Source organism: Passer montanus, unplaced genomic scaffold, assembly GCF_014805655.1.
Source record: "Passer montanus isolate IOZ18808 unplaced genomic scaffold, ASM1480565v1 scaffold11, whole genome shotgun sequence".
Taxonomy (NCBI): Eukaryota; Metazoa; Chordata; class Aves; order Passeriformes; family Passeridae; genus Passer; species Passer montanus.
Genome location: NW_024357613.1, coordinates 23,703,586 through 23,728,523, shown reverse-complemented (window position 1 = coordinate 23,728,523; position 24,938 = coordinate 23,703,586). Strand labels below are relative to the sequence as shown.

At 41.6% G+C, this 24,938-nt stretch overlaps 2 protein-coding genes across 5 annotated transcripts in view; one reads left to right on the top strand and one right to left on the bottom strand.

Annotated features, from left to right (window-relative positions):
• FBXO9 (F-box protein 9) overlaps positions 1-4,138 on the top strand; it is an 18,922-nt gene extending 14,784 nt beyond the window's left edge. For all 3 annotated transcript variants that reach the window (XM_039725271.1, XM_039725281.1, XM_039725292.1), the window contains 4 exons: positions 12-107; positions 805-898; positions 1,575-1,729; positions 2,760-4,138. In XM_039725271.1, the coding sequence (XP_039581205.1) occupies positions 12-107; positions 805-898; positions 1,575-1,729; positions 2,760-2,868 (454 nt within the window). In that variant the 3' untranslated portion in view covers positions 2,869-4,138. The remainder of the gene's footprint in view (positions 1-11; positions 108-804; positions 899-1,574; positions 1,730-2,759) is intronic.
• Positions 3,128-24,938, bottom strand: GCM1 (glial cells missing transcription factor 1). 2 transcript variants are annotated; one of them, XM_039725305.1, is made up of 5 exons: positions 24,744-24,938; positions 22,940-23,192; positions 21,883-21,995; positions 20,771-20,899; positions 3,128-8,879 (listed from the first exon to the last, which is right to left on the bottom strand). In XM_039725305.1, the coding sequence occupies exons 1-5, from the start codon at positions 24,843-24,845 to the stop codon at positions 8,826-8,828; spliced, it is 651 nt and encodes a 216-aa protein (XP_039581239.1). In that variant the 5' UTR covers positions 24,846-24,938; the 3' UTR covers positions 3,128-8,825. The 2 variants fall into 2 exon arrangements, with proteins under 2 accessions (XP_039581239.1, XP_039581247.1); XM_039725313.1 differs by lacking the exon at positions 3,128-8,879 and adding an exon at positions 17,518-18,274.

Below are 24,938 nucleotides of genomic sequence, written 5' to 3'. Positions count from 1 at the left end.
TGTTTTTGCAGGTATTTGAGATTCTTTCCAGATGGTCAAGTTATGATGCTAACAACTCCTGAAGATCCTCAATCTATAGTTCCTCGCTTACGGACTAAAAACACAAGGTTATTTTGAAATAAAGTATTTGGCTCTACAGTTTTCATTTTGCTTTTACCCAGCAATTTCTATTTACTTTTGTCTCAGATTCTATGTTCTGTTATAGCAAAACAATGTTATTTATATTGTGTTATAGATGTTTATAAGAACTACAAAAACTTTTCATTTTTATATAAAGATATATTTCATTTTAGGGTCCTGATATTGTAATTAGATTTCCTTTGTGGGTTATGTGATTTGAAATTTTTAAGGCAAGTAGATGGAACAATCCTTTTAAAGATATTTTTTTGTTACTGTCTGCCTTCTCACACTTTCTTAACTGAAGGCAAGTGAAGATTTCAGTGGGATATATTGCAGTTAGTACTTTTCGATGTTTGCACATAAAAACACAGAAAATAGTTTTGCAACTTCAGGTTTGAGGTGTTCACCAGAAATCTGTAAATATTTAGCAGTAGGCTAGGTAGAACCAATTGACTTACATTTATAGTTCTGTTTGGGAAAATTAAAAGCAATTTTCCAAAATCTTTTCACAATTTAATATCATTGATTAGGCTTTACTGAATGGAAATAAGAAATAGTTTGTATCATTATGCTATGTAGTCAGTCTTTGTTTCATTGCTGATACTTGTATTATAAGAATATCACACTTTTGAGACACAGAATATTTTCATGTCCTTGACATTATCCTCCTTTTTTACCTTCCAGAACGGATGCAATCTTGCTTGGCCATTATCGCCTTTCCCAGGAAACAGACAATCAAACCAAAGTATTTGCTGTAATAATGAAGAAAAAGGACGAGGTACGTAGAAAAATAGAATAGAGGAGAAATAGATTAACAAGATTTTACTCAGACTGGGTGTTTTAAGGGATCCAAAGATTTGCCTTACACCAAAAGATTTAAAAATTAATTTAATTTTTAAACAGTTTAAAAATAAAATATAAATAAATAAGTATGTCACTTACATTTGTCCCTAAATCTAATAATTTATTAAGGCAAATAAATACCTGGTTCAAATTTAAACAGTTGTTCTCCCCCTTAGACTTAGTTTCCATTTATAGTACTATTAGGTGTCAACATTATTAACGGGAAAGAAGGATGATTCTCATTTTCTCAGAACAAATTTGACTGTATGCAGTTATGGTCCACAACATCTAGTAAAACTAGATAAGCAGTATTTGTTAATTGAACTCAGAAAAAATTCTTCTGATGACCAGAGTGCTAGTCAGGAGAAATTTGTGAAGAGTAAGAAGTGTCACAGTGACTATGCACACTTGGGTGGTGTCCTGTATGCTTCTTTTGCTTTCTGTGAAAACTTCTTCCATCATTAACATAAACATTTATGTATTTTGCAGGAACAGTAGTACTTGTTTTTAAGTATGAGAGTTTTAACCAATCTGGTCTCACAATTACTTAGGATAAATAGTTGCACAATGTGATCTTTGTAGGTCATGAAATTTGTTATTTCTCTGTACAGAAACCAGTTGATTACCACAAATACAGGTATTTCCGCCGAGTTCCTGCTCAAGAAACGGATCACAGTTTCCATGTAGGACTACAGTTGTGCTCCAGTGGGCGCCAGAGGTTCAACAAACTTGTGTGGATACATCATTCTTGTCACATCACTTGCAGGTGAGTAAATGGAGAATAAGAGCAAAGAAATATACTAAACTGTAGAATTAAAAGTGATATTGACTTGTCCAGTATTAAGTATAGAAAATCTAAAGAGTCTGAAACTTAGGTGGCTTTAATAAAATGTAATGAAAACAGTAACTGGTCCTGATTTTAAATACATTATGAACTTTTATGTAAAGAAATCCCAAGATTTTGGTAACCTGTTTTAATGATAATAGGAAGTTTCCTAAGTAGTATAACTATAGCTTTTTAGCTCTTTAAAGGATTTTTGCAGAGTATTTGATTTCAGAACTGAATCAGGGTTGAATTAATGTGGTGTTAGTGAGGGGGTGTAGAAAGTGTGTATTCATTAAAATACATATCTATTCCACTGTGGATGTGCAGACTAAAGATGTCTGTACTTTTCATGTGAGAACTCTAATGTTACTAACTGTATAATTCAGCAGTGCCGTATATGGGCCTGTGATCAGCTGTTCTGATCACTTACCAGGCAGGAGCCATGACCACTGTTCTTGCAGCTGACACTGCAAATTACTGGCAAGTTGGCTTTCCAGATTTGATGTTGGCAGTTGGGGTGGATTTAGTCCTTGTCTTCCAGTATTCTTAATATTCAGTGTTTTTATAGGAACATAGCTCAGCTCTTGAGCTGTGAGAGTATAAAATGCAGGAAATAAACTGTTTGGGGTTTGGGAGTATTGGTAACTTCCATAAATGGAAAAATTGCTTTTTTAAAAGCTAATGTTGTCATACCTAATTTATATTGCAGACATTCTTTTCAGCATGAAGTTTCTGCACTGCTCAGGTCTTGGAGCTCATAATACGAGTGGAAGGGGAAAGTGGTTTCTTAGCTATGAATGTTCTGTATAGCGTTGCTCAGCTAAAAGTCAAGTGCTTTCAGAACGAGGCATCAAAAAAGACACTTATTCCAACTGTAGTTTGGTGCACACACAGTACTATGGAACATGATTGCCTGAGGGACTCAAACAACAACTTGTGTCTCATTTAACTTTTACAATGCTCTTTGCAGATCAACTGGTGAGACAGCTGTTACTACTTTTGACATTGACAAGATGTACACCCCTCTGTTCTTTGCACGAGTGAAGAGTTTTACTGCATATTCAGAAAAGCCGCTCTAAGAAACACCTTCTCCTCTCACAACTTTTGCATGAGTAAAAGGTTGTAGCTAATAAGCACTTAAGTTATAAATGTGTATATATTTGGAGCATTTTAAAATTCTGGGAAATTTCTTGAAGGCAGTATGTTCTATTTGATTGTGAATTGCTGGGATTTTGTTTTGATTTTTGTTTTGAGAAGCTTATGAGTGTTAAACACATTTTATTTGTGATAAGAATTTGATAAAGTTTTGTTGTGTTGGGTTTTTAAAAAAAAATTTTTAATCAGTTTGCTTAAAATGTGAATGTTCATCTGCCTAGACTCCGATTCGTTCAAAAGGAATCAATAGGAAAATCTCACTGTCCATGGGACAGTGTGTATGGTCTCTGCTGAAGACTTGAAATGTGAAAAGGGAGAAAGTTGTCATCTGTTAAACTCTGACTTAAAAGAACTTCAAATAAATGTTTTCTTTAAATTAAACTTATTTTGTTTGCCTTTAAGATCTGGCATTTTGTTGACGTCAACCTTAAGGAAAACCCGTCAATGGCGAGCAAGCACAAAATATAAAATTTAACTGCAGAGGTACATCCCCACCAATGCAGTCAGTTGGTCATCAGTGTAATTTGATCTTGGTAGAATTTCAGTGGAGCCTGCCTTCTCCAGGGGATGTGTGCAGAGGGGAGAGGGATACATGCAATGAGTTGTTCCCTTGTACTGTAGGATGAGTTTGCAGGTACGTGGCCCTGCCTGGGGAGTGTCACAGTGCAGGGGTGAAATGGTGGTGTGTCCTGCTTGTGTACTGGCCTGGTGTGAATACACAGCTAAGCAGGGCTCACTTGGACATGATTGTAATGTGTTACTACCCATCATCTAACCTTGCCACACATGCTGTAAACCCTTTGAGCATTTGTTTTACTAAATAAATTTTGAGGCTGCTGTAGGTGTTCAGGTGCTGTGTACTGCTAATCATGAAGTGTTCCTTGAGGTCTGGTACAGGTACTGTACGCTGCTTCTCCTGCATATATCGCTTGGGGGTGTAGTGCAGACATTGTAATGCTGCTTATTATGTGTGTCTTGGATCCTGGAAGAACTGAAGCTTTTTACTGTAGGTTTTTTTTAAGCCATTTTGCATAATTTACCTTTGACCGTCTTGTATCAAAATACTGACCTGGACTTGAGGACTAAAATATGAAAGCTGTGGAAAGAACTATACTTGTTCTATAATTTATGAACTGTATCTTTGCAAGGAGCTACATGATTAAAAAATACATCAATAAATTATGATTTTGAACATGCAATCCCTTGCAATTTCTTATTTTCCCAAGAAATTCTTATTGTCATACAGTTAATGGTGATTAGTTATGAGCTACCATGCATAAACTACATGCCAGGCAAGATTTACAGGTAGAATTAACCTCTTAATGACTATTTATTACACTACTTACAGATTGCCTAAGAAAAGTGGAGAAGTTTTCAGGTACATGAGTTCTCAATAAGGACATGTATATCTGAAAGTTGATGATGTTTCTAGTTACTGTAATAAGGCTCTGCCTACAAGACTTTGGTCTGTGTCCTTAGACTCAGTTTCACTTAAAACAGAATGTTTAATAAGGAGTCTATTGTGTTCTCATTGCTCAAAGGAAAAGCAACTGCTTAGAATATCTGCTTGATGTTCTGAAATGTTGCAAAGTTTGTAAACAGGAAAATCTGTTAATTACCTACACTTTTTTGTTGAGGGTGAAAGGTAAAGGTCTGATTCTGCCTGCTGAGAAGTGTCAAAAGTTTTGCCACAGGAGTCAAATGATGATAGTGATTATTAGTTTAGTCTTGTCCAGTAAGCAAGGTGGATTAATAGAGGAGCCTTTCAACACAGAGCTCTTTTCATACCAAGACTTAGTTGATTCTTCTGACCTTTTGTTTTCCCTTGCTTTGGCCATGTGTTAGTCTGGGCATAAGGAAAAGATAGCTAGTTACAAATAGAGATGTTGATTTAAAAGAAGACTCAAGCAATGATTATTTTGAGATTATATGAAATATTCCTTCACCAAGAAAATTATGTGAGCCTTCTATCTATGAGACTGAGATGTGATGAATATGCTTGCATTAAGCAATTTAAGAGCCAAACTAGTTTTGTATTTTGAAATGGTTAATGAGCAAATACTGTTTGTTCATGTGTAGCTATTAATATAGCACCTGCTTCAGCAAAGAATTGGTGATTAGTTGCTTTTCCTTCATTCTCTGTGGTGTTATTCAGTAGTCCAGGGCTCTAATTGCTAGAGACTCTATGTTTTTATAATTTTTATTGTCCTTGTAATTATCATATTACATTAGTTGGTATAAGTAGAGATTGTCCTGTACTAATTGTATTAGTAACTTGACTAAAAGAATAAGGTGTGCACCTATACAGTCCTTTTTCCCAAGAGTTTACTGAAGACGTTGAGACAATCTAACTTACAAAAATCAAAGGGGGACTACAAAAGGTGACAGAAACAATTCTTGGACCGGTAGATCTCTTGTATGCATTGAATTAAAGACAGCAGGGTGCACAGTTTTGTGTAGAGAAGATGCTCAAGTGATCAAATGTTAAACTGCTTTGTCTCAGTCTGATTGGAGATTAGCATCACTTAAACCTTCTCTTTCTGTAATTCAGCGCCCTGAGCAGGGGACCAGCCAGCAGACATTGTCCAGCTGCTAGTCCAGCTCCTGAGTCACTCGATAGCCCTGAGCCAAACTGGTCAGGATATAAAAAACATGTGGTGTTTACATGAGGTTCTTTAATGGAAGAGAACAATAGAGTCTGTTTTGTTTGGTTGTTTTGTTGTTGTTTTTTTTTTTAATTCAAAAGAATTCCCTTGGAATGTGTGCCGGGGTATTTGGAAACTTTTGTTGGCTTTAAAATGGCTGAAATACTGAGGTGCAACTCCATTTTTTCTATGGTCCAATATGAGAAAAACATTAAAGCTGCTCTACATTTGTGAAATTTGGATTTCTGAAATTACTATTACCTATGCTACTTAGTATTACTAACACCTGTAGAGAAATCAAGGATTTCCATTTGATTGTTGCTCAGTCTGGATTCAAGCTTTGTCTTTTAGGCTAAGACTAGCAGCTTGCTTATTAAAATGATTTGCATAATTGTTTGCTTAAAAGGAACAGTTAACACCTTTGCCTTGCCTCTGGCCTGTTCAGAGTCTAGTTCCTGAATCCTTAAAATAACTGTTAGAGCCAGAAGTCCCATCTAAAACTGACTGAAACAAAGGATTGGGAAGAGAAACAAAACTTTTATCGAATGGACCTTCTGAGGATATATAAAAGTGGCATTCTCTCTTAGCTAGAACTGCTTTCATCTCTGGTAGCGTAGCCCATTTGAAAGTTGCACCATGCAGTTGTGTACCTATCATACAAGGCACGTGTTAACCTTACAGTACAGAGCAACTCCTTTTAACACATGTTCATAGTATGAATAGAAAAAAAATAATGGGGCACGACTGCTTCTAAAGACAGCATTCCTGCATCTTTGGGAATTGCATCCTTCCTTGGCAGCTGCAAGTTTTTTTACATCTTTTGAAGATACATGTAAGACATATATTAATTTAGTCTCAGAATGAGGAATAGCTGGATATGATGCAGAGGTAAGGAAACTAACACTATTAAATCCTGCCAAATTAAATACTTCTTTAATGTGAAAGCCAATATGAGTAGACATTTTTTCCACACATTTTATTTCTGAAGGAATGAATTTCCTCTTACATATGAGCCCTGTGACCCCTACGTTTCCATACTAAATTAATAGAGTAATTAATTCTACTTCCAATCCAAGAGATTGCTGAAGTTGCTAAAACAAATCTGCCAGATTTAGTTTGCAAACTTTTTTTTTTTTTTGGCAAAGGAATTTGCCCGCTTGATTTTTCCTCTTTTTAAATTTTATTTTATTCCCGAGGTAGTGCTGCCCCTGCAGGTTGTTGCAGCTTTGCAGTAAACAACAGCTTTGGAATGCAGCTTCCTGCGTTTCCTGGGGTGGTGCACGCTGTTGCTGTTGTGCCGTGAGGTGGCTTGCCACAGTGTGAAGTTTTCCTTTGTACTTCATAAACTAAGTATATTTATTTTCCCCTAGAACTTAAAGTTTGAGAACATTCCAGGAAAAATAGAGGAAATGGACCAAGCAATCGGTACACACATTTAGCCTGGCAAGCATTCATCTCCTGATGTTTCTGCACTAGGAAGACATTTACAGCAACACAACTGAATGGGAATAAACAGAAAGGCCAGCTCTTAGAAGGGATTTTAATTATCTGAATCACAGAATCATGGCTTCCAAATGGGATCTGAGACAGCCAGTATGAAAAGTTATATGATGATGGATGATGCACTGAAAAGAAGTGCCACTTGGAGAGTGTACATTCCCAAAGCAGGGGTCATCATTTCAGTCCCTGCCCTGCTCTGAACATTTCTGTCCAGTCCGAGTTTGCTGGGGCAAGGTTGGTGGCCCCAGCCAGGGCCAAGCAGACATGCTTTTGGGAGTTTTGGACATCCTGCCCTGCAGTATGTGCAAGTGATCGATTTGTTATAGAACAGCTTTAATAAGGAATAACAAATATCTCCCCAGACCCCCTGTAAAACTGCTAAACATGGATATGAATGGGGTGCCTCAGTGAGAGCAGAGAAGTGAACCCCTGAGCTGAAGATGTGTGTCTCCACCAAAGTTTGATGTTGCATCACCTGCTGTCTTTGGGGAACAAAAAGGAACAATCCTTTCTCATATTAAGAGGATACTGTAGGGGTTTCTTACTGCAGCGAGCATTCAGGCAGCTTCTAGTACCTCACACTTCAGAGTTTATTAACCTGGGATGGCCAGTTAAGATGTTTTATAGGGGCATTAAGTTTTATTAGCTCTCGGTTGCATATTTCAAGGGAAAAAAGGTACAAAGGTTTTTTTTTTCCTCCTTTTTCCCTAGAGCCCATTTTCTATTGCCTCCTGACTCAAACAGTGTTCACACAAAGAGCTGACTTGCTTTCAAGATAACTTGAGGAGCAGGCATCTCAGGGTTGGGGAATAGGATTCAGTGGCCTAGTGTAGAGTAAAATACACAAATGTTTTCATGTAAAAGAAAACTGACAAATGTGTATGAAAGTAATAATCAGTTACAACCAGTTATCATTAAGAGTATATATATCAGGGGCTTTAGGGTTTTTTTACTAGCTTATTTATCCAAATGGGTTTGGCCTTCCCACGCCTCACTGATTTTTTTGGGGGAGTGGAGAGGATTTCCAAGGAAAATGTTGCTCCTATTATACAAACTTCAAGAAGACCTTTGAGGTTCAGAGTACTTATCACAACTTCCTTACTTTGAATCAATGCAAAGGTCTTCAATTTCTTTTGGACAATTTGGCATCTGTCTTAAATGACAAACATTAATATAGTGGGTTAGATCTGTTCTCCCTGTAAATTTAATCATAAAAATATTGAGAGAGAAAATACTGAGTACCCTTACACTTGCCTTGAGTACACATATTAGTAATGGACAGTATCTGGACAGATGGTGATCTGGCAAGTAAAGTCTGAGACAAATAAACTTAGAGATATTAAAGTCAGCCACATTTCCCAGTGATAATAGTGGGGGGCTAACGTGGGGGGCTAACACAGTTGCCAGCAATTTTGTTTGAAACCTACTCCCTCTTTAAAAAGTGTGCCTTTTTAAACATTTCACATAAAAGCCCACCAAAGTCTGTAGAACCTGAAAAACTACCACAAAAAGTAGTCTAATAAGATAAGATGAATATTTGTCTGGGTGTGTGCAACACAGTGAATCAAGTTTTTCTTCTTTCTTCTTTAAGGACTCAGAGTCTTTTATGAAACCATAATCATATAGTGTATTGTCAGCATGTCACTACTAATGTCCACAGGAATTTTAAAAAATAACAATGAGGTGCACTGTTATCAACTGGTGATCACCGAGCTTCAGCACAGCAGCATTCCTGATCATCTCGTCCTAAAATTGCAGTTCAGCTTCTCATCAAGCTTGAAGATGGTTTGCTATAGAAAAATTGTAACCCAAACCAAGTTTAAACTTACGGCACCTGAACAGAGAAGAGGTTACCCCAGGTTTACAGTAAGCCTCAGTTAAAGTCTTCCAAAAGACCCAACAGAACAAGGCACTCTGCTCCCAGCCTGTAGCTCTGCATGGGGTGGTTGTGACCCCAGTGCAGGACCCAGCACTTGGCCTTTCTGAGCCTCAGACAATTGGCCTTGGACCATCAATTCAGCCTGTCCAGATGCCTCTGTAGAGCCTTTTATACAGATCTCTAACAAAACTAGTGTTAACCAGTCATCTGTCATGCCTGGCAGATTCCACCAAAAGCTTTTGAACTTGCTTACTAGTTTTGAAATAAATTTGACAGATGAACCAAAGATTCAGTTGCACCACATTTTGATAATGAAAATAGGCAATGGGGGAAAGACACACATTTCTGGTCTCTGCATGGGAAGAAGGCCTGTTGTACAACATCTCTTTTCAGGTTTTATCATCACAGATTATCTTTGCAATACTTTGATACAGTTCCATTACTAGAACCCAAAGAATTCACAAGGAAGAGTGTGGCAGAGGAGGCCAAGCCCAGCTTCACAATTTCTGTGACGGTCATGTAGACCAAGATTTTAATCAAGTAGGTAAAATTTTGCATGAGCTTTTCAAAGCAAAATTAAACTTCAAGAATAAGTATGGAAAACCATGAATCCACTCTGTGCAATGACAAGAGAGAAGGAGAAGGCTGTCTGGAGTTCAGGATGCCAGGTTTCCAGTATGAAGGAGTGATCCATCTTAGAGAAGAGTAGCTATATGTTGTTTGAGGGAGTGTGGGTGGCCAAGAAAAACCCACTGAGAAGATAAAAAACCTTAAGCTTTTTTCTGAATAATGAGATTTTTTTCTCTTACAAGAATAGGGCTCTCAGGAGACCAATTTTTTTAAAACACTGAAGCACTCCCTTGGTAGGCACCTAGAAAGGACCTTTTGAGAAAGCATTAGTTTTACAGGAAAGAGCAAGCCAGACTTTTTTTGTGGGGTCAGGAAAGATCTGCTGTGTGGAGAGTCTGCACCCTCACCAAGCTGCCGAGGCCACCCCAGCCCGGCTGCTGGGTGCCATGGAGCAGCATTCTCCTCCTGCTGCCAGGGCTGGGAGCTGGTGCTGTGGCTCAGGGACAGACTGCCATGCTGCAGGAAGGACACAGACATGCTTGTGAGTGGCAAATCGTGGTTATGCGGATTAGTTCCCTCTGGCTGTACACCAACCTTTCTTTCTTACCTTTGTCAGTACTGCTGTGCATAAAGGTGTGGCAAATCGTGGTTATGGGGATTAGTTCCCTCTGGCTGTACACCAACCTTTCTTTCTTTCTTACCTTTATCAGTACTGCTGTGCATAAAGGTCTTAACGGTGAATGTTAACAGCGAATTTAACAAGTGAGGCAAACTCCTCTGGTCCCCAAGGAAGGGCTCCACAAGGAACTGGGAGGAAGCAGGGCTAAGCTGTAGATAATTCACTATCTCTGAAGGAGCATTTTCTGGAATTTCACAAGAGGAGGCTGGTGCATGACAAGAGTTTTAGTATTATTTCAATGAAGTACTCAGTCTAAGTGCTTCAGTTAAGTTAGAGCAAGTCAAGTAACACCAGAAGCCCTGTTAAATTAGCTACACAACTATCATTAACTACTGAGTTATAAAACAATAAAACCCCAGAACATAACTTGCTTGAACTGGAGGAAAAAAATTCCCTCTGCCCATTCCCAGTGGGGCATTTTGTGTTGTGCAAGAGGAAGAGAGGAGAGCAGAGTAACCTGCTGGGTGATGCTCCTCAGGTGAGCTTTGTGTGTTTCACTGCTTTGATCTGTCACTCTCCATAGGTGGTGTGATGGTGGTCTGTGCTGCTAATCCAGCACTCTGTACGAATCCCCCATCAGCAGGGAGCTGCCATACCTGCTCTGCTGGCTGAGGTTTTCCACTGGCTTCCTGCCTTGGAGGCCAAGCATTAACCCATCTGTGCAAGGAGAAACAGATTTTGGTTTTCATTTCTCTTGGCAGGTTTTTGGTGCTTCTGGAAAGTTCTGTCCTTGGTGAGGTGATTAAATGCATTAAAGTGCAGGAGGGTCAGAGCAGGATTACAGTCTGACCTAAAGTTTTCTCCTGAGCATACAGAGACCAATATGTATCGACTCCAGTGGAGTAAACTGGCAAGACACCATCCATTTACTTTTTATTTTAACTCATTTGGGCCAAGATCTGTTTGTTCATCCAGTATTCACCCATCCCAAGACCAAATATTCATTCTTTTTTCTCCTGCTGTCCTCCTACACCTAGATTTTCCTCTGAGTCAGTGAATCTCTAGTCATGCCATATGTACCCCCTTGTTCTACCATCTCCAGCCTCTCAGGCAGGGAATCCCACTCCTCTCTGTGGGGAATCAGGGAAGTCTATAGGCAGTGAACATAAGCCAGCCCTTCTCCACCCTGAAATGCACTGCTGCTTTTGCTGTCAGCTTGGAGGGCCCTGCCCCGAAGGATCCTGCTCTGCCCACAGCCACTGCTGGTCTGCACTGAAGATCATGGCTGTTACCTCCTGTCCTTGCTGTGACTTGAGCAGAGAAAATCTGGATGCTTGGCAAACAGCTTCTCATGACACCCAATGTTTTTAGCATCCACAGACATTAAGTTGGTCACAGCTGTTCTTGTGGCAGTCATTACCCATTGCTGTAGGTGCCAGGGTCCAATGTAAGGCTGCCAGCACCTGCAGGTGCCAGGGGTGAGGCTGTAGACATGAGGTCAGCAGGCAGTCCTTGTGCCTCCACTGCTCACCTGGTGTTTGGGGCAGAAGGCCCCACCAAATGGTCCATGCCACGTCCTGGCAGGGACATTCTGCTGGGGGTGAAGGACCTGATCCTGCCACAGGGAATTGCTATCTCCTCTAGAAGCTAAAAGGTGCTGGATGCCCTTGCTGCCATGTGGCTTTGACCTTTGCTTAACAGCTTCCACCAGGCACAGAAGGCACTGAGCAAAGAGGACACTCTTGTGCTGTGGTTTGTATTCTCTATGACTGTCTTCAGAAGAACAAATAGATTGGGCAGCCCTTGGATACAGAATACTTAAGCCACATCACTGATGACACAATTTCAGAAAGACGTGAAATTTAAATCTTGACACAACTGATTTGGAGAAATGAAAAACACTCATCTGAGACGTGCCCCCCAAGGCAGTTCTGCTTCCTCACTTACTAACTGGAAACAGCAGAAATGAGGTCAGAGTGAAAAGCTGGCCAAAGACCTTCCTCACTTGTCCTGTCCCCTAAGAGATCATCTGTGCTGAGATCATCTCACATTGCTCACAGAAATCAAATAATCCAACAAGGAGAGAAAAGCTTGCTTGTGGCAATCACATTGCTGATGCTGCTGTCTTTAGGGCCACAAAGGCTGCCCTAGGGTCTTTCATATGCCACATTTCAGATAACTTTCTGGATATGCTACACTGCACATGGCTAATTCAAACAGAAACATCTGGAGACCGCAGCTCTCTGGTATGAGAAGAGCTATGGCTGATCCTAAGTGTTACCAGAATCACAAAATAGCAGAGGTTTCACCTCACTGTCCACTTAACAATTCCACACTTCATCAGCTTATCTCCGAGGATGTTTTAGAAGACTGTGCTGAAAGGCAGGCTAACAACAAGATAAAAAATACCCACTGCTTTCTCCTCATCCACCAAGCCAGTCTTCTCACTGTAGACTGCTCTGAGATTGGTTAAGCATAATTTCCCTTTCATAAATCCATGCTGACTGGCCTTAATCGCTTTTTAGTCGTATGTGTGTTTGCAAAGTTATAAAGAGGATTTTTTTCATTACCTTTGTGTATTTCAAGGTGTAGCTAGGCAGTATGTAGTTTCCCAGATCCTCCTTCTTGTTCTCCTTGAAGACAAAAGTTACACTGCTTGGAGTCATCAGACCCTCCCAATCACCCTGACTTTTCAATGATTATTGAGAGTGACCTCGCAATAACACCTGCCAGCTTCCTCTGGGCTCATGGGTGCCCATGGACTTGCATGTGTTGGCTTTGTTTAAGTGTTCTCTAACCTGTTTCCCCTGCATGGTGAGTCCTCCTAGTTCAGGAGACCTTCTCACTGTAGACTGCTCTGAGATTGGTTAAGCACAATTTCCCTTTCATAAATCCATGCTGACTGGCCTTAATCGCTTTTTAGTCGTATGTGTGTTTGCAAAGTTATAAAGAGGATTTTTTTCATTACCTTTGTGTATTTCAAGGTGTAGCTAGGCAGTATGTAGTTTCCCAGATCCTCCTTCTTGTTCTCCTTGAAGACAAAAGTTACACTGCTTGGAGTCATCAGACCCTCCCAATCACCCTGACTTTTCAATGATTATTGAGAGTGACCTCGCAATAACACCTGCCAGCTTCCTCTGGGCTCATGGGTGCCCATGGACTTACATGTGTTGGCTTTGTTTAAGTGTTCTCTAACCTGTTTCCCCTGCATTGATGGTGAGTCCTCCTAGTTCAGGAGATGAACAATGTTGGGGAAGTTCACTTTGTGAATGACAAAAACCCCTTAGTGCCTGGGGACTGCAGCAGCTCAGGGAGGAAGAGGATTTACACGGCATGAGGACCCAGGAGAGGCAGAGGAGGATGGGAAAATTATACAGTTAGTTTAAAAAGAAAAATTAAGGAAGTCAGCTGATGTCAGAGTAAAATAGATGCAATCAGTAATCAAAGCAGAGCATGAATAGCAATTGGAATTGCACATCTAAACACCCAAAGAAGTTGAACCTGACTCATGCAATCTGTGCTGACTGATCCTGATTCAGTACAATGCCTTTTCCTGGCCATACTCCTGCTGAGATCTACCACAGGGGTCACTTCTACATATTGCTTGCAGTGAAGTAAAACCCTGACTCCATGACCATAGTTATTTAAAAGCCCCAAATTACTACCCTGAGAGAAAGCAGAGCAAAATTGCCAGGAATACCAGACACACAGATTACTAAATATCCCAAAAACCACAAGGAAAGAAAAGCTCTTTACAATTAATGGGGATGTATCCCCTAAAGCTTTCTCAGCTGAAGTCTTTTCTACCACCAGAAATTTGACAACATTGTTTCATTTAAAAATGCATTTAGGATCATATTGTAGAAATTATTCTAATCCTTGCCAATCTTCCCAGGGGCAGGAGCTTTGTACAAGAGGTTGGCAAGGAAAATATGTCTTTTCTCAGTCTGACCTGTAATTCATTTCACATGCAAAGGCAGAGGTCCTGGGAAGAGGAAGGCCAGAAGAAACACAGTGTGTGTTCCCAGGGCTGGAGAGATGTGGGTCAAATCCCTGTTCTGTTTTCTCATTTCCCCTTTGCTGTGACAATACAAAAACATTACCCTTTCTCAATCTGATGTTCTCAGGATAAATACACTAATAAATTCAGGTGTGCAGTTGCTGCCTTGTACTATTTGGGTAGCTCCCTATCATTATATGTATATTTCACCTTTAAATGCTGCATGAGTCAAAATCCTCCAAACATAAAAGTGAGGCTTCTGTAAGATACAGCCTGGCTAATGTAGGATTCTGAGGAACATTGTAGTGCTCTGATGGCCTCAAAAGAGCCCTTATATATAAAAATGCACAGAGATTGGTCCCAAAGAATTAGCCCTTAGATACTTAGGCCAGTGCTTTCAGAGCTAGGACCTCAGGAATGTGTAGATCATCCATGCCATGTATGGGGATTTGTGTTAGCTTTGGCAGTAGCTACAGCCATCAGAAACAGCAATAAGCCAGAACAAACCATTCTGCCTGTGTAATCATCTACGTCCTGACCTCCTTGAGTCTCTGCTGGCTTCCTAATGCTTTGCTGCACCTGGGCCTAGCAGAAAACCATTTTCTGCAGGAGAGAGCAAGGTCACAGGGTTATCTATGGGTGGATCCTCACAGATCAATTGATGTTTCTTCATTAAGTTAATCTGAATAACCTGAGCATTCATTATATTTTCTTAAATACAGAATCAGGGGATCATGCATCCAGTGCTCTTTCACCTCTGATTCTCCCTCTTACTATGCTCTTATGAGACTCCACCTAGAGTGGAGTGCTTCATCCAGGTCTGGGGCTCCCAACACAAAAAAGATGGACCTGTCCATCTTGGAATGAGTCCATAGGAGGCTACTAAGTTGATCACAGGGCTGGAACCCCTTTTCTATGAAGACAGGCTCAGAGAGTTGGGGCTGTTCAGCCTGGAGGAGAGGAAGTTCTGAGATGACATTAAACCACCTTCCAGTACCTAGAGGGGGGCTGCATGGGGCACTGAATAATCTGCTCTAGTGGAAGGTGTCCTGGCCCATGGCAGTGGGGTTTGGAGCTAAATGATCTTTAAGGTCTCTTCCAACACAAACCATCCTATGATTCTACTATTACCACTGCCTAGCTGGGCATAGTACCTTAGAACTGGTAATAGAGGCTTAAAGAAATCATACATATAGGGTTTTTTTCACATATCCCAAACACATTGAAAATTTAATTTTTGTGAAGGTCAGAGATGGGATTGGTATCTTTGTAAACAGAAATAAATTTGGTGCTATATTGACCCACCATGCTGAACGTACCCGAAGTGGAGGGAGTTACTGCCAGCATAGAAGTTGCTTCAAGAGCTTGGAAATTACCCTGGCAGGTTATAAATCTGGGAAGACTTTCTGTGTCTAACCTTAGAAAAATCACAAAGGTTTAGTTCCTCCTTTTTAAAAATTAATAACCTGTCCTCCTTGAGGCTGAAATGTGTTTCTGTTGGAAAGAGGCTGGGCACAATGAACACTGCATGAATGCTGCATGAATTTTGGGTCCCCCCCAAACTGCAAGACAGTCCTGCTTGTGCAGGATTACAAGCATGGAAGCCTCAAGAAGGCATGGCAGGGAGCTACTCAGGGGAGCTGAGATCACTGGAATAGGTTTCATTTTGGAAAGTGGTTGGTGAGTGTAAGGGGAACTGATAGAACTTTGGTGTGGAAACAATTACCAAGAAGCCTCCCAGCCACCCATCTGAATGGCACTGCTGCTGAGAGGTGATGCTGGCAGCATTGCAGTGGAGAAACAAGGAATTCAGAGGAGAGACAAGAAGAGACAGAGCCAGATGGCCGTGGCAGGGGCCATGCCCTGTGCAGTCCCTCACCTGTGTGACTGGATTGAGGAATCCCAGCTATGGGATACCAGCCCTGGCGGCCTTGCCTGTCCCTAATCCTGCAGCTCATCTCCTGAAGCACAAGTGTTCATGACTCCTATTAATTTCTCTTTTTGTGTCTTAGAGGTTGTTACAAATGCTGATCAAAGTTTCTTTCTTTGAGTTAGTGATCTGAAAAATCATAAAACATGCCAAGTTGGGAATTAGTGTGGGAGTAACTCAATGACTAAAAAAACTTTGGTGAGTTGACCTTCACATACATTTGTACGCTGTTATTTTGCGATCTACATTTAGATTTTTTTCCACTTAAATCACTGTGCATCCTGTTTCACAAATTCCAATAAACATTTTGAAACATTCTATAAATACAATTCATTATTGTCTTGTAAATGTCTCTGAACTACACCCGTCACAAGGAGAGTGGTTTCCCTAGCAACTAATATAAAAACTAGGGAGGGAAGAAAAGTGCTAAGACTGAACCTATTTGATGAACACATGATACTTCCCATTCTGAGGTACTATGAAGTTTTTATTGCCACTTGTTTTGTAATACTGTCCTACCAGAAAATGTGGCTCCATATGTTGTACATGACATCCCTCAGCTCTTTCTTGCAGAGGTGGCAGCAGGCAGCAGTGTGTCAGTGCTTGCCTCTGCAGGGGAGGTTGGTGGTCCCTGAAACCCAGTCCAGAGAGCAGCAGAGGCCGGTCATGCAGCAAAGCCAAGCAGATGTCAGTTATGTGAAAACATAAAGGAATCTTTGCCAAAAGTGTCTAAGCCACTAAGTTCAGGCAAGAAAATTCCTATTTGGCACCCTAGTTTTTTAAACAAATGTAGAGAACTGATGGGTCCTGCTGAAATACAGCTTATAGTAGTGGTCAGCAAAGGGGATGATGTATGGAAGGGATGCTGAAGGGTTCTTTACAGTCTGCAATGAAAGAAATTAAAAGTTCCTGGAAAAAGGAGCAAGGCACCTTGAATATATACATATCTAAAACTGGGTCCAGCCCCGCAGACAAGGACTTAGGGCAGCTGGTGTATTGGACACGACCTGGCAGTGTGCATATGCAGCTCAGAAGCCCAAATGTTTCCTGGGCTGCATCAAAAGAAATGTGGCCACAGGTGGAGGAGCAGGATTCTCCCAATCTACACCATTCTCATGAGATCCCATGTGAAGTCTTGCATCCAGCTCCATACAACACAAGTGCAAGGCTGGTGCAGTGCAGGGACTTAGGTCTGAAGAGGGACCGCCTGAAGAGTGCAGAAGGTTGCACATGACAGTTGTGGTCCTTGGGATCATCCATCCACACCTTCCGCAGTCCCACAGGCTTGAACAAGCTGTGTATCTAGGAGGGTTGAAATGCCACCAAACCAGAATGGCAGCGAGGCAGTCAGTAAGAGGAGCTGATAGCTTTTATTAGATCCATGAAACAGTGGTGGGAAATAAGACTGTTAAATAAAAAGGAACAAAGACAAGCCTTCAGGTACGAAAGCCCCTTCTGGGGCCTGCAAGAGGAGCTAAAGTGAGACCTGTTGTGGTAGCACTTTTAAGGTCTGAGTTGCCACAGGGGTGGAGAATTGGACCCATTGCAAGAGGAGGGGCGAGCAGGGACATTTGAACCCAGTCACCGTAATGGGTACAGGTTAAAAAACATGTCGTTGTTGCAGTAGTTGAGAGAGACTTGGTGGCCTGCCCCACCCCTGTCTCCTGCGCTTCCCCTCGGAGGCAGCGAGAGCTGTGGGTGAGGCTGTGCCGCACTCACCGTGGGGCAGGGCCCTGCCTGAGGCGCGGGCTGGGGCGGCAGGCAGAGGCAGCCACTGCTGCAGGCCAGCGGGGATTTCACCCCACAGGATCCATCTCCCAAAGGGCCCGTGCCAGACCTGAAGGGGTCATGGCCACCCTGTGCCACGGGCAGGATGTGCTGGGTGCTGAGGTGGGTGCACTGCTGGGGAGAAGGGGCTGTGCTGGGCACAGCAGGGACACTGCACAGCCTCTCGGCTCTGGGCGTCCCCCTGAGGGACAGGCTCCGGCTCCAGGTTGGTGGCTCCCTGGAGGCCCCATCCTCCCCAGCTGTCCTTGGGTATGGAAGATGCCCAGAGCAGCTGCTCAGCGTTGGCTCCTGGGAGCTTTTGCTTAAATGTCCCCTGAAATTAGCAGGTGGCATGTGAGCATCCGGGTTGGAAAGAAGCAAAGGCAAAGGCTCCTGTGTCGGCATTGCACCTGCTAAAGACTTGGGAAAGCAAGGCATGGGTTAGTAAAACAAGGTGTGGCATAGCACCTCTCCTCTGTGAGCTGCTTACAAAGGCACTCAACTAACACGATGGTTGGGTTTGATGATCTTAGTTAGATGTCCCTTCCAACCTTGACCATTCTGTGGCTCTGTGAACACAGGTAACAAAGCAGATGGCATAGCAGAGTCTCCCCACCATAGCGGGGGTGCCCATGGGCTGTAGGGGCAAACTGAACAAGGCTCCCAGCTCTTGGCTCTGCGTTTGTTTCACCAGTTTTTGCCCAAGGCCTGTTTTACACTGAAAGAGTTGTTTAGACCTTGCATTCACAGCCCTTTGGGTCCACTGCCAGCATATACTGAAGAAGGACCTAAAAATGAAATTATGCTAATATATTTGACACCACTGGTTTGGGTTTTCTTCTATGGAGAATGGAAAAGCTAAGTATGATCATTTTATACTGATTGTTTTGAAGTGATCTTTTCACTACAAAAATATTCCTTGTCAGCTTTTCTAGAGTCTATTTCTAACTAATAAATTTTCTTATCTTTACATTTTTTTACCCCACAAACAGAAATTTCATTCAGGTAGGTATCAGCACACAATAATTATTCTTCTGGGTCTTCTGTTCTGGATATTTCACAACTTCTTTAATTGCTCCAATTATTGGATTATAATTATGCAAACTTTAATTCCTTTCAGAACATTCATTTCTAATGAGTGATTGCAGGTCTTTCTTCTTTATAATTCTGCTTTTTTATCCATTTAATTATAGTGGTTTTGCAGACTGCTGGAACAGCAAAGTGCCTTTCAGTTGTTCTCCACTCATCATGAGAAAAAATTCCAACAATTTGGTGTAGGACCCAGCCCACCCTCAGCTACAGACCCGCCACAGATGCCATAGGGAGAGCATCCTATAAATCACTTGTTCTATTTTGGGCTCATACCTTTTTCTGAAGTTCTACTCCCTGATTTCTTGTGAGCACATTAAAACTGAACCTTTTCAGTATACATTTTCCAGATTGAACACATTAAAACTGAATCTTTTTGGAATATATTTTTGCAGATTGAGTGACACAGGTTCTGTGTGAAAAATCAGACTCCTGAGTTAGTTTTATCACAGCTAGTTTGGCAAAACAGGAATATGATGGGTTATGCCCAAGGAAAACCTGCTGGAGAGCCGTGAACTGGAAACCCAATGAGGTTAAATGGCCTAAGTCTGACTGTACAGAATCAAAACATCCAAAGACCAGGCTCTACTATTAGACACTTGTGACATCTTTAGTCTCTTTCTAATCCCACACAATTGAAAGTCTCAGGAAGATGCTTTAGGAAGGGAAAGATGAATACATGTCTATAGGAAACTTGACCTAAGCAAGTAGGCTCACCAGTAGGCTCAGTTATAAAAGAAAGAAAGCCATGTGGCTCAGTCATATTTCCTAGGTAGAAACTATTTCAGTGTTCATGGAAACATAGCTAAACCAGTGATAGGAAAAGCATTATTGCTGTATTTGTTGGACAATTAGATTAGCTGGTTTTTCTTATGCTTTTGTTCCCAGGCACTTGTGTCAAGAGGTTCTGGTTTTTAATGTCCTCCTGAGTATTTCCAGTAGAAATAGCTGCAGCTTCTAAATTCACATTCTATTCAAATGGGTTTAACTTCCTGTGTGCACATTTTATCTGCTTCTTGGGTTCCCAGATCCCCTTGCTTCTCCATGTCATCCACTAAAGAAATCTGTCCCCACTGAGAGCAATTATCCCTTCTGTCTGTGGCTGAAAGGGCATGGATTACTACCTCTAACACCAGGTTGGGGGAATGCACCACCCCTAATACATCAAGAGACACTGCATGTGAATACTGGTGATGACAATTGAGTTTAACACAGCCTTTGCAACGAAAGTCACTGGGATCCCCTCCATCAGTTATGCAGCAGTCCCAAGGATCTCTGGAGATGCTTTCACAAGTGTTTCCACACCCGTCACAGCTGGTGTTTTACCATCAATGCTTCAGAAAGTTCTTCAAAGCACTCTGCTGCCTTCAAACCAGGCAAACCAGGTACAGGTTATGTACCCTCACCTTTTATTGCCGAAACTCAAGGGGAACAAGCAGAGGTGGAGCATGCCTTTCTCTTTCTTGGTAGTGCCAAGAAATAGGACAAAAGGCGATGGGCAGAAACTTATGCACAGGAAGTTCCACTTGAATGGTGATGAAACTTAGCCTGCCCTGCAGCCCTGCTTTGTTTACCAGTGTAGATGCAATCTCCTGCTGCTACCAGGCACAAATTTGCTCTGGAGAGGAGATGCTGGCTGTGGATGATAGCGCTAAGAAGAGCAGGATGCTCAGGACAGCCCTGGTCCTTCTTGGCCTGATCCTGGACATGCAGAATGTGGAGATGTAAAGCCTGCTCCCACCCAGACCCAAAGCCCAGACAGCCTCCCCCATGCCTTGAACCGCAGATCGCTTGACCAAAATGTTGTTGATCAACAGCAAGAGTTACCTCAATCTCCTGGACTCTTTTTAGTCTTAGAGAAGATGAAGAGAAAGCTGTCTTTGCTTTTTGGATTGATCTTCTTGCTTCTGCTTCTAGTTTTGTTTCTGGACGTGGGTGGTCGTGAGCTCCTTTGGACTTTAGAAAGTAATTATGGTATATTAAAGGTAGAAGCAACCTTGTTAATAATAAGGGAACAGAATTTATACCACAGGCCAAAATCACATATTATGGCCTAATTTAATGCTTTGTATTTAATAGGATTTAGTTACTGTGAGGTGAAATAATAAACATATCCCAGATGAAGTGGGATGGGGTAGAAACCCTCTGAAATCGTAAAATAATGTGCACCACATTTATTTGTAGAAAACAGTCCCCCCAAAGAGCCCCAGCTGAAGCCAAAAAGTCTTCTGCAGCTTGGCTACAGTGTCCCTGCAGTCACTTTAATTTGTCTTACAGTTTAGACGTATTTATCTGAACATTAATTTCCATTAGCTTCCACAGAGAATTAATTTTATTTAGCCTGCACATAAGTGAAAGAGTGGAAAACAGGAAAATGGTTATGCTACTAAACCAGGACTACAGCTTCCAGAAATAGTGCCCATTATTTAAACACTTTCATACACTGTGTTCCAGATATAAGTTACATATAATGCATAGATGGCCTTTTCCATAGACAGTCCCTTGGGTACAACCATTTCCTATTCCAAGACTCCCTCTCAATTATGTGTAGTTCCTTGGAGAAGGAGAAGAGATAATATGGTATTTCTGACTGCTGAGGATTTGTTGGTTCCTATGTACCTGAGGCAAAACACTTCCAAATCAACAAGTTTTCACAGAAGCCTAAATAAAAAATGCACTGTGCTGTAAAATCATAGTAGCATAGGTTAATTTAGGCTGGAAGGGCACTCTAGCTCAACCTCCTGCTCAGGCAGGACTAACTTCAGAGTTAGATCAGGTTGTCTAGGACCTTGTGAAATTTTTTTCTCCTTACTTATTTGACCTTGTCATATTCAATAACCTCTATTTTTTGGGAGAAAAAAAAATTGAAAAGCTAAATAAGACTTTAAATACCAGTCTTTAAAATTAACTTACATAATGTTAAGGAATTTTATACCAACCTGGAAAAATATGAATTGGCCCTCATGCCTCCAGAAGTTGGTAACTGGGTAACCACCATGGCCTCGGCAGGAAAGGAGCCGCAGTGGTCCACTGCAGTTTGGACAGCATTTCCCTGGAACAAGGATAGGGGGAAACATTCTCTATACAACATGTGATACAATGGTTCATTGGTGGCAGATTGCCACTTCTGGTTTGGTGCTCTTTCAGAAGAAATTACACTGAGAGAAACTATGTGAAAAACTTCCAAACATAAGCAAAAATCAATATAAACAAACTTATCATTGACTTTATTCTGTCTGTTATTAAATAGAACCTTCAAAAATTATTTCTATTAAAATGTTATTACAATTTTATCACAATTTTATCATTTATTATCATGGTCAGTTTTAATTTTTCTCTTGTCAGAGTTTGGAATGTCATATATGTTTCTAGAGAACACTGTTCTGGCTTCAGTGAGTACCTGAGTTATACCTTTCTTTAGCTAAATTGCTCATCAGATCTAGAAATCAGTATGCACTAGCTCTACTGAGCAATCACAATTGTTTGGAATGGTGTTGTTAAAAATGTGTGTGCAGCTCATGTTCTCTGTTTGCATTGTCTGGCTCCAGTGACGTGACTGTGGGGCCTATTTTCCAGTCATCACAGTTTATGAGCAACTTCTTTCCTGCAAGACTTTTCTCCTGAGCTACTCTTGGGCCAGTGCAATAGTGAAGTTGACACGCAGGTGGGCAGGAACAGCAGGGCAGTGCAGGAACTCTCTGCACTGCACAGCTTTCTCAGCACCCTCACTAATGGGCCTGAGAAGGCTGGGAACCAATGCCTAACCAGCAGAAAGAGAGATTTAAAAACTTTTAGGGGAAAAAAAAAAAAGAAAATAAACAAGCAGATGACTATGCCCCAACAATAAGAAGTGTAAAATGCTGTGTTCCAAATCAAGAATTGCATTGGAATATAAGGAATGGCAGAAGGAAGGCTGGGTAATCCAAAGGGTATCCTATACTTGGATTTCTGCTCTGTATGAACTGCCATACAATGAACTGTCATGTTTGTACTCACGCTGTTGTTTTTGCCTGGCTTTATCACATATGGCTGGTCTTAGGTAGATCTTCCTTCCATCCAAGGTAGAGCAGTTGTTACCACAAACCACCACCCCAAGGCAGGACTTTTTTAAGATGCGAGAGTTGTGGTTGTTGGTGTTTCTCATTGCCCAGCTGCTGTGGTGCCTCTGAGCATTTTTATCCTCTGAGCTATAGATATGTTTTACATAGGAATCTGGCCATTCTTGAAACCAGTCTGTCTGGCTCACATGCTGTGGAAAAAGCAAAGCAAGCCATATTTTAGGCTGGGGAAGAGAAAAGCTTGTCCAGGAGCTGAGCAGAGCTGGACCTCTCCTGAGTTTCCTCCAGCCTAGGTGACTCTAGCATCCCAGCAGGTGATGCTGGTTGTCAGGAGAGAGCAGTGGAGATAAGGCAGGAAAAACATGGATCTCTGTGGCTCCCCACAGGCCCCAGAGCATCAGGAAGGCCTGGCTAGGGGCTTGTTCTCATTCACCCGACCAACCAATCAAAAATAATAAAAAATACTAAAAAACCCTCAAAAACCTCCCAAACCCCCAAACAAACAAAAATAAAACAAAACAAAAACAAAGAAAATAAACAAACAAACAAACAAAAACCCACAAACAAACAAAAAAACCCCTAAACAAACAGCAAGCCTCAAGGACAACAGAGTAAGGAGCAATAAAAATAAAACTGGGAAAAAAACCCCAAATACACATCACATCAGTGTACACCAGTGGGTACAGTCAATACAGTAAAATGCAGTAAGCTGTAAAGCATCTACCATACCTGATTATGATTTTGAGGGAAAAGTTCTTAAAATAAGGGATACAAAAGCTTAGTAGAAATTTCCTTTAAATTGCTAATCCCAGGACTGAGAGCCGTGACAGCAGTAAGAACATCAATCAAGAAGAGAAAAATTCCCATGCTCCCCTAGTAGCCACTGGATAGTGTAGGGAAGGGTGTCCATGATGCCTCCAGACTGAAATGCAGGTGAAGGTGACCTTGGGCTGAAGGGCAGGGGACATTCTGGAACATAGAGGCTTTGGGCAAACAGCACTGTTACAGTAGGGAGGAGGCTGGGATCCAGTAAGAAGGCAGGGCTGGGAGCTGAAAGGCAGAGCTGCATGCTGAAGGACTGCAGCAGGAGGAATCTGGCAGAAATCTGCAGAGCTGAGGGACAGGGAGGTGACGTCGATGTGCAGGGTGTGGGCTTTCAGTGGAGAACATGGTTGAAACTCTCAGCTAAGAGAACTAAAAAAGCACAGAGAGAGGGCAAGATGACTATTGTGCCTCTCAGCAAACCTGTAAACATGAAGCAAGGTTTCCCTAGGTGCTCCTGAAAATACTTGCCTCCATGTAAGAAGACAGCTCTGGAGCTGGAGCCCAATCTGCAATGAGACTGAACACCCGCAGTAGCAAGGCAGTGGTGGGTGCTGTGCTCCCTTCTCAAAAAACACCACCCAGGGCAAAAAGCAAGTCCTGGACAGCTCTGATTAAGTGCCCATAGCAGGAGGCACCTTTTTTTCCTCTGCTTTCTCTGCACCTAATCCACCAGGGAAAACAATGCCTTTGCAGCGTTGCCGTTTTTCATGCATCAACAACCCTTTCAATAATACATTTAAGGAGAAATGCATGGAAATGTCAATATTTTCTCAATATGTTTTAGCAAAATTCCCCCACACCTTGAGGTGACAATGAGAATAAAGGCAATGAGTCACAGATGACTGAGAAAGCGTTTAAGATCAGTGGTGGAGATGACTGGTCAGAACTAAATAAATTTCTACGACACATGCACATACCTGAGGAAGTTTGATGTCATTGATATCCCAACTCGTCATTTCTCCATGTCGGGAAGCAGAGTCCTCCTGCTCCATAACAGAATCATCTGCATCTTTCAGCATTTTTGAATTCCTTCCCAAAGTTAGCAAGAAAGTTGCTCCTGGCTGCTTTTGAAGTTGCCTGGCTGTCAGCAGTCTCAAGCAGTTTACAACCAG

What these genes read in the sequence shown, in the direction of transcription:
- GCM1 (XM_039725313.1), bottom strand. Translation starts at nt 24,845, where the DNA reads ATGCTGAAAGATGCAGATGATTCTGTTATGGAGCAGGAGGACTCTGCT. An exon ending in AGCCAGGCAAAAACAACAGC is followed by an intron (nt 21,996 to 22,939) that starts GTGAGTACAAAC and finishes TCCTTGTTCCAG; the next exon opens with GGAAATGCTGTCCAAACTGC. An exon ending in GCCAATTCATATTTTTCCAG is followed by an intron (nt 20,900 to 21,882) that starts GTTGGTATAAAA and finishes TACTTTCTAAAG; the next exon opens with TCCAAAGGAGCTCACGACCA.